This window comes from Oncorhynchus gorbuscha, linkage group LG18 (assembly GCF_021184085.1).
Source record: "Oncorhynchus gorbuscha isolate QuinsamMale2020 ecotype Even-year linkage group LG18, OgorEven_v1.0, whole genome shotgun sequence".
In the NCBI taxonomy this organism is placed as follows: domain Eukaryota; kingdom Metazoa; phylum Chordata; class Actinopteri; order Salmoniformes; family Salmonidae; genus Oncorhynchus; species Oncorhynchus gorbuscha.
The window spans coordinates 13,488,347-13,496,295 of record NC_060190.1 but is presented as its reverse complement, the minus strand read 5'-3'; the positions used below and the strand labels follow the sequence as shown (position 1 = coordinate 13,496,295).

At 43.2% G+C, this 7,949-nt stretch overlaps 1 protein-coding gene across 1 annotated transcript; it reads right to left on the bottom strand.

The window, feature by feature from the left end:
• Positions 1 to 434: 434 nt before the first annotated feature.
• On the bottom strand, positions 435 to 6,290 carry LOC124003566 (delta-like protein A). Its single transcript, XM_046311923.1, has 11 exons — positions 5,717 to 6,290; positions 5,301 to 5,603; positions 4,978 to 5,038; positions 4,607 to 4,864; positions 3,735 to 3,795; positions 3,470 to 3,600; positions 3,049 to 3,218; positions 2,686 to 2,902; positions 1,718 to 2,534; positions 1,485 to 1,608; positions 435 to 1,361 (listed from the first exon to the last, which is right to left on the bottom strand). The coding sequence occupies exons 1-11, from the start codon at positions 5,768 to 5,770 to the stop codon at positions 1,356 to 1,358; spliced, it is 2,202 nt and encodes a 733-aa protein (XP_046167879.1). The 5' UTR covers positions 5,771 to 6,290; the 3' UTR covers positions 435 to 1,355.
• Between the last annotated feature and the right edge of the window lie 1,659 nt (positions 6,291 to 7,949).

Genomic DNA, 7,949 nt, shown 5'->3' with positions numbered 1-7,949 from the left:
GGGGGAAGTAAAAAAAAATCTGATTTTTGAAGAATTTGACTACAGATATCAAATATAGTAGATGTATTAAACCATATTCAACAAGAAAAACATTTGGATAAGTTACATTGACTGGGTGTTTGTCAGTGTTGTGAACTGAACATTCAATAGTTTACATTGTTTCTTGCGTCATATAAGGATGTTTTTTAAAAAGCATTAGTTTGCATTTATCACATTTTTCCATCGGAGTAGTACATCAAGCGTGGGGACATTGTTTTTTATGAATAGCCCCCGTCGGTCTCCACAGAAACACTTTCAACTCCTGGCAGTGACCAACAGCATCGACATAGAATAGCCCACCATGGGGTAGACAACAGATGTTACTGGTTAACTTTCCTCACAGAACCTAAAGAATGGCTAGGCATGGGCTGACAAACCACAGTCACACAAAAAAGTTGTACTTTCAATTATATTTATTCATTAAAAAACAATAGCAGAGGCAGTAACAATAATAAAATGTTGTACAATCCCTCTTACTTTAAATAACTTTTCTTTAAAACAAATTCCTTGACCTGAAGTGCCTTTGCAAATATCAGCATTAAAAAATGTATTTAAATATTAATAACATAGCAAATATACAATATAATTAAAAAATAATAATACAAAATCCTTAAATTAAATTAAATTATACAACTTTAAATCATAAGTCTTTTTTTAATCATACAATTTGTTTTAATTTTTTACAAATGGACAAAATCCGTATCGAAGCAAAAAGAAGATTTGAACACTAAGTTTTCATCTCCAAAAACAATCAATACAATGTCATAAATTGTTCGGGGGGCTTTGAAACAACACACTTCAGTTTTACACAGTGATATAGCATACGTAGTACAGTCCTCACAGGTCTAGAGATTGGATCAGAATCCATGTTAACAGCCTTGTACAGGCCAGTATGGCCAAACATCCACCTTTTGATGCAGTTCATGTGCTCAGCAACAGCTTGTGGGGATAAAGAAAAGGGCTGGGTGCAAATGTTGCAAAAACTTCAAACCTACGTTTCTGTTACAACCGAAACCGAAGACATTGTACATCACCTCTATCATGACTGTTTGTCCATTTTTCGATCTCGTTATAAAAACTTTGCTTGAGGTCACTTTGAAAGGTAAAAAAGTTTTGCCCCACCGATTCCTAACCCACAGGCCTGCACTTATTTTCCAGTAGAGAACCAGCTCACTCTGAATATCAGTTAAACGTCTCAGTATCAGCAGCAGTCTCAAGGCGGGACACCTCCCCCTAGGGTTAGAGCAGCATTTAAAGGAGTATAAAAACTCTCCCATAGAGCAAATGAGCAACGGACAGCCTATTGGTGGCTTGCGTTACACCTATGGAGACAAGAGAGAAACAAAATGGGCATTACTTGTTGTTTACAAAGCTCGTAGGGAAATGCAGTGACTTTATCAAACCATTATAAATGAGGAAAAGTGAAGAGAAGTATCCAAACTCACCTCAGTTGCAATTATACATTCGTCCTTCTCCTCCGACATGACAAACACGGATTTGTACTTGGTGTCTGCACATGCGGACATTTCTGGAAGTTTCATTTCATTTCTTGAAGTTTCTGATGTGTCACTGTTGGAAGAGAGACAAAGATCCATATTAGTCATCTGACATTCAAATGATTTTTTTATTTTTTTAATGTTATATGATTACATCTATTATCTTATTGTGTGTTCTTTACCTTTTTAAATGTTTGCTGCGTTTATTTCTGCACTCCTCATACTCAAAACTTGAGTCCAAAGCTTGGCATTTCTCTTCGCAAGCTGAGGCCTCCAAGCTCAGCATTGACTCTTTGGCCACCTGCTCGTACTTCACCTCATGCACAAGGTTATAGTCCGCCGGCGGGTGGCGGCTCTTGTAGCTGCTCCGACACGACGGCGATGGTCCGTCCATGTCGGCATCGCTTCCGAAGTCCATTTTCTTATTGATGTTCTTGACACCTGGCTGTGGAACGAGCCCTACGACGCTTACCGACAGGTCCTTATCACCCCGGTGACAGTTATTGGTCAGGTTGTTTATGGTCTCACCTTCGCTGATGGTGGCATCGCCCTGGCTACCACGCAGCACCTTGTTGCGAACACAGCCAACCAGCACTGCACACCCTGCTAGCACAAGCAGCACCAGAGCTGTCCCAGAGCCCACCGCCATCCAGGGGATCTCCGAGCCTCGAATAGCTGCATGGTCTGGGAGCAGGAACTGGCAGTTGCGGCCACCGTAACCAGGCACGCAAGCGCACACATAGCGGTTGTTCCTCTCGTGGCAGGTGGCACTGTTGTGGCAAGGGTTGTGCTCGCAGCGGCTTATGGGAGAACTGCAGTTGCGGCCCGTGTAGCCCGGGGGGCATGTGCAGGTGTAGCCATCAAGACCCTCCTGGCATGTACCACCATTTTGGCAGGGGTAGATGGAGCACTCATTGCCAGTGTGGTCGCAGTTCATGCCTGTGAAGCCATCGGGACACTGGCACAGGTAGGAGTTGACGAGATCCACACACCGGGCACCTAGTGTGAGAGGCAGAGCGATTGAGAATTAATGGGTGGTCAATAATGTGGGGGCAGGCTGTAGTCTTGAAAGGTACCTGTTTAAATTTTAAAAAGTACATAAATTGAGAGCTGAAAACACATCTGTGTAAGTTGTTCAATTAGCCCTTACCATTGGAGCATGGGCTGGAGGTGCAGTGGTCAATCTTCTTCTCGCAGTTAAAGCCAGCGTAGCCAGTGGGGCACTGGCAGAAGTATCCGCCATCAGGGTTGTCGGCACAGCGGCCTCCATTGAAGCAGGGACCATCGGCGCAAGTCATGGCGCTCAGCTCGCAGGTGTTGCCGTAGAAACCCGGAGGGCAAGCACAAGCATGCGTGTTCTCCATATCCTTTGAGAAAAAGATTGAAACATAAGCTTAACAAATACATTCCGCCAAAATGCATTAGATCACCATCACAACAGTGATTGCCCACATCTTCCTTGTTGTAATTGAGTGTACATTTTAACACAATGATGTAATTGTACAGTACTTACAGTGCAGCTTCCTCCATTTCGACAGGGGTTCAGGGTGCATTCGTTGACCTCAATCTCACAAGCATCCCCAGTGAAGCCCGGTCTGCAGGAACAGGTGTAGCTCCCCTGGCCCGTGTTGCTACAAGTGGCTCCATTCATACAGGGCTTGTGGTGAGTGCAGTAGTTCAGATCTGGAGGAGGACAAGCAGCACATGTGGATTAGTCCATTAGTCCCAATGGAACATATGGCAGAACAACAACAGCAGCAGCCCAGCTAATGTCTTTCTGTCACTCTCACACTTTTTTCTTACATTTTTTCACATTTTCTCTCACAACACTATCTCTTTGTGACTGTTTGTGTCATCTCTCTCTGTCATTCCCCTCTCACCTTCTCTCTCTCCATCCCTCTCTTTCCCCTCCCTCTCTCTCCAGTAGGACTCACCTTGGTTACAGAAGAGGCCCCCCCACCCCTCCTGACAGTTGCACTGCCACGGCTGCTGGCAGGTCCCGTGGAGGCAGCCTGGGTAACGGATGCACTCATCACAGTACCGCCCTTTGAAACCCACTCTGCACCTGTCACACAATAATTACAACACATTGGTTAGAAACCCCCTCAAATCTCTTTATTTCACAGATTATTTCTGAAAATATTAACTGAGAAAGTGTTTTAATACATGAAAATCATAGTTGTATTTTCTCTAACTTACTTGCACTCCCCAGGCTTCTCACAAAAGCCGTGTTCGTCGTCACATCCTGGAAGGCAAAGAGCTACAAAGGAGACAAACATGGGGTAAGAACCATGGCAAAATAAAAACACTTCTTACACATATGCTCTTTGTTAAGTTTGGCTTTGAGCAACAACAAAAAACGTATTGCTTAAATCTGAACAAATTCATTAAAAGTGGGAGCAACTAAACCCATTAGCTGTTATACCTAAAAAAAAAAAGCAACACAATCCCTTTAGCACGGTGGAAGAATATTCCGTGTAACATAGTGCATAGAGACAATGGGAGGGTGCACACAGCAAACTCTCTCTCGCTATCCCTCTTTCAGTATAGGCCCCTTTTTCATCGCTGTGGGTCAAAACTCTTATTCATTCTGTGCACACAACTCCCCCTAATGTCTCGGATTGGGGCAGATAAGAGTGGACAGCTGGTGAGTATGATGCCAGTGCACGACAGCTGCTACATTGTCTACTCTCTCCCCGCAGCTGCCCACTTCAAACAATACCTCACCCGCATAAGCCAATCAGCGGCCAACCCACTCCAAGAGTAACGAATCGGACGTAGCATGTAAATTTATGGCACGCGTGAGATTATTCCGAAAACTTTCCTCCGCCCGATTTTAATAAATAAAGTGGTCGTGTGTGTGGGTGTGTGTGGGCGCGTGGTGTTTTCGTACAAGTTGTCTCCATTTTAAAATGTCTATAGCCACGCCACCTAACATAAAAAGTCACGTCTATTTAGCTACCATAATAAGGTTATTTGACATGAAAAAGTGCCTATATGTAAAACATGAATAACAATCATATTTAGTCAAATATTTCCCCAAAAACACCTGAACATCAAGTTTCACTTACGTTCTGTGCAGTAATGGCCTTTCCACCCGGCGTCACAGACAATCTCTCCGCGCTCTCCACAGGTGAAGTGGCCGAAGGCATCGTCTCGTGGGCGGCAGAAGACCGAGCAGCCATCGCCATAGTAGTGCTCATCACAGACAAAGCGGTAGGAGTACCTCAACTCGGTTCTTCCTCCCGTATGCAAGTCCTGGGACCAGTCATCTCCTACCGTCAGATGTCTCTGGGTGGTCATTGTGCTGATAACACGGTCTGGGTTTTCTACCGATGGAAATAAGAACGGATCTTTAGCGAAATGTGTGTAAATGTAAGTTATCCTCGACCTCAAACCACGTCAAGCCAAACAACTGTAGGACAGTTTATTTTGATCATACCTATTGAAAGATCGTCTTTGGAGTCGGTGTGCAGAGCTTCAATGATCAGCGAGAACGTCCCCTGAGGACATAAACAAATAGCATCATAAGACAGGTGGCCGGCCAACGGAGAAGGGGAACGAGAATAACATTTAAACGTAAAATAACATTTCGAGACGATATACAAACACATACAAGACGAACATGTTTATGTATACGTTTAGTCTTGAATAAACCACTCTATATAAATGAACCAACTTGTACGCACGGATTTTTAAAGACCTCGTCACTAGAGGTTTATATGAATTACTTGTTTATGAATTAACCCAAGGCAGAGTACTCACCGGCCATGTGAAACCGAAGTTAATTCTGATGGGATTGGTGAATGAACTGTCCGACATGGCTTCCGGAACTTGGAAAGAGTTTGACCCAAGAACAGGCGTTAGAGCGCCGCCGTAGTTACAAGGTGGCTCTGGTGATGCGTTTGGCTGATAATGTTTCAGACAGATTCTGAAAAACGTTTTACATTCACACTGTTGCTGATAAACCGACGTCAACCCTCCCTTGCAGCAGTTCATGTTGCCCTGAACCCCTTTCTTGTTCAAAAACTCCTGCAACTTCAGTTCGAAAACTCCTGAACAAAAACCCTGTTGAAATAATTGTATATATTACACAATCATTAACATAGGCTCTGTGATGTAAAATCTTGAAATGGTTATCAATTGAATAGTACGGTAACTGTGTTGTGTAGTCGTCTTACCTTGCATATCAAGACGAGCATAACCGCAACTGTCAGAAGAATAGCGCGCCCCATATTAAATAAATACAAATAAATAAATAGGAAAAAGTATTGGAGCGACTCAGCTCAATTTAGGCTCAATATGCCTCCTTTCAAATCATGTTCTGGGAATGAATCATTAAGCACGCTTCTTCTCTTAAGAGGTTTTCTCATCAGTTTCTGGTGTCAGCCACGCCGATTTCATTCATGTCCAAGAAGCAAAAATATAATCCAAAATAGATATTGGAACTGCCCTGAACTGTCTTCAAAATTCCGTTACAATGCGATAATCCCACTCCAAAAATGTTTAAAAAAATAATTGATCATTTGTTCCCTGTTGAAACGAAGAGGGCAACAAATGGAGGAAATTGATTTTGTGTGACGTGGTCTATCCCACGGAAAGTTGTCACTGATCCAACATACTTCCCCGCCACCTTCTTCCTTCTTTCCTCAACATGAATTGTGCGTCTGTCTTGAGTGAAGGCCGCCTGCCGCCAGTTTTATATGGGCTGGCGCATGCTAGGGTAATAAGATGCAAATGAGCTACCCCCCCAATCTGGCTCAGGGGATCACAATGGATACCTCTCCAAGCCCCATCGTCTCAAATCACAAGCTAGTATTGGGTCAGAAAATTGAAAATGGAGGAATGTCAAAGTATTCCAGCAAACTGTATGGGACTGTCTCAGCAACCTGTCCTGGTCTGTACAGATCTGCCTACACTTGGTGTTTAAGCTTATTTATACATGTAGATTGGGTAGTTAACTTGTATATTTTTATGTTAGGAAAGAAAACAACATTTATGTTTTTCAAACATTTTCAGGGAGAGCTCTGAAAAAGCCAAAATATTTGGCGTGCCATGCGTAGTGTATTTGTCAAACCCTGACGCAGTTGATTGTGCAGCATAACTCCACCCTCTTCAAACATTTAGGCATTTCTCGTTGTGGGAAAATCGAATACTTTGAATTAAGGATTGAGTAATGAAAACATTCTCTGGCAAGGGTGTGTGGTGAAGTAAAGTAGAAAAAACATTTGTATGGGCACAGTTTTCCTTTTTCATTCTGTGGAGTGAAGAAAAAGTGTGTGTGTGTGCGTGCACGTGTGTGTATGTGAGTGTGTGCGAGAGAGAGAGAAGAGAGACATCCGCGTGGCCGCCCTGAGGGCACTTTGTTATTGTGTGCTGAAGGAATAAGTTTGCTCTCCCTCTCTCTGTGCGCTCAGCTGTATGGTAATTCCGCAGCACCTGCTCTCCCCTTAATATACAGTGAGTGAGCTTCCTTGGGCTCGCGGCGCTATCCGCACACAATTACAATGTACCCAACATTTAGAAGAACGAGCCCCCTCCTGAACAAAACTCAAAACAGTAGGTCAAATATATAGTTGGGTTGTCCCTCTTTGCTCGCATATGCCATGAATACTATATTTCTGTGTCCACGATGTGTTTATTTATTGAACCAAACTTAGGGCAGACTATTATTCAAGTAGGCCTACTTTTGTTTAACGGGAAGCAGAATGGGGGTGGGGTATAGGGGTCTCTCTTAATTAGGTCGTTCATTATACGTGTGATTTTCTTTTGGATAATAGCCATGGCCTGAGGTCCATAGTTACCATACACAGATACATTGCGTCACTGCTAAGATATGCAAGTCGGGGTGGTTTAAATTCCCTTTTATCGAACAGCCGGAGTTGTTGTTGTTGTTGTACCTGTTTTCTATCCCTATTGACAACACAAACAGCCTATAGACAGAACGAATACATCGGTGTTGTTTGTGATGTTTGTGATGTGACAGCTGTGCTGTGATTACGCAAATCATTCACATTTATTTCACAGTAGAAAGGGCGTTGTTTTTGCATTAAAGCCTCTGAATAACTTTTATAGTAGAGTTCATTCAGTTTGGGTTCGTCTTTTCTTCTCGGTGGCAATGACCCAGAAACAGCATGATGCGTCTAACCATTGCCCAACATTTTTCCATATGGAACACTTTGGGCAAATAAACTGCGCAGTAGTTATACATGAGAAACTGCTTTCTCCATTGCACAAAACCCACCCCTATAGGCACCCATAAGAACTTCCCTCTGCATACATATTTTTATTCGTGTGCTGCCAACCCACTCAGACTTGAGTTTGGCAAAATGCCCCTTCTCTACTTTCCTACCTTCATTCCTTTCCAAAAATGATGGCTACGGGGGTGACTGTTTAACTAAAGTGCTACTGTAG

Bases quoted from the DNA above. Each gene is read 5' to 3' on its own strand.
- LOC124003566 (XM_046311923.1), bottom strand. From the start codon at position 5,770: ATGGGGCGCGCTATTCTTCTGACAGTTGCGGTTATGCTCGTCTTGATA. The intron at 5,604-5,716 runs GTAAGACGACTA...TTATTTCAACAG, and splicing joins TGCTCGTCTTGATATGCAAG to GGTTTTTGTTCAGGAGTTTT. The intron at 4,865-4,977 runs GTATGATCAAAA...TTCCATCGGTAG, and splicing joins CAAAGACGATCTTTCAATAG to AAAACCCAGACCGTGTTATC.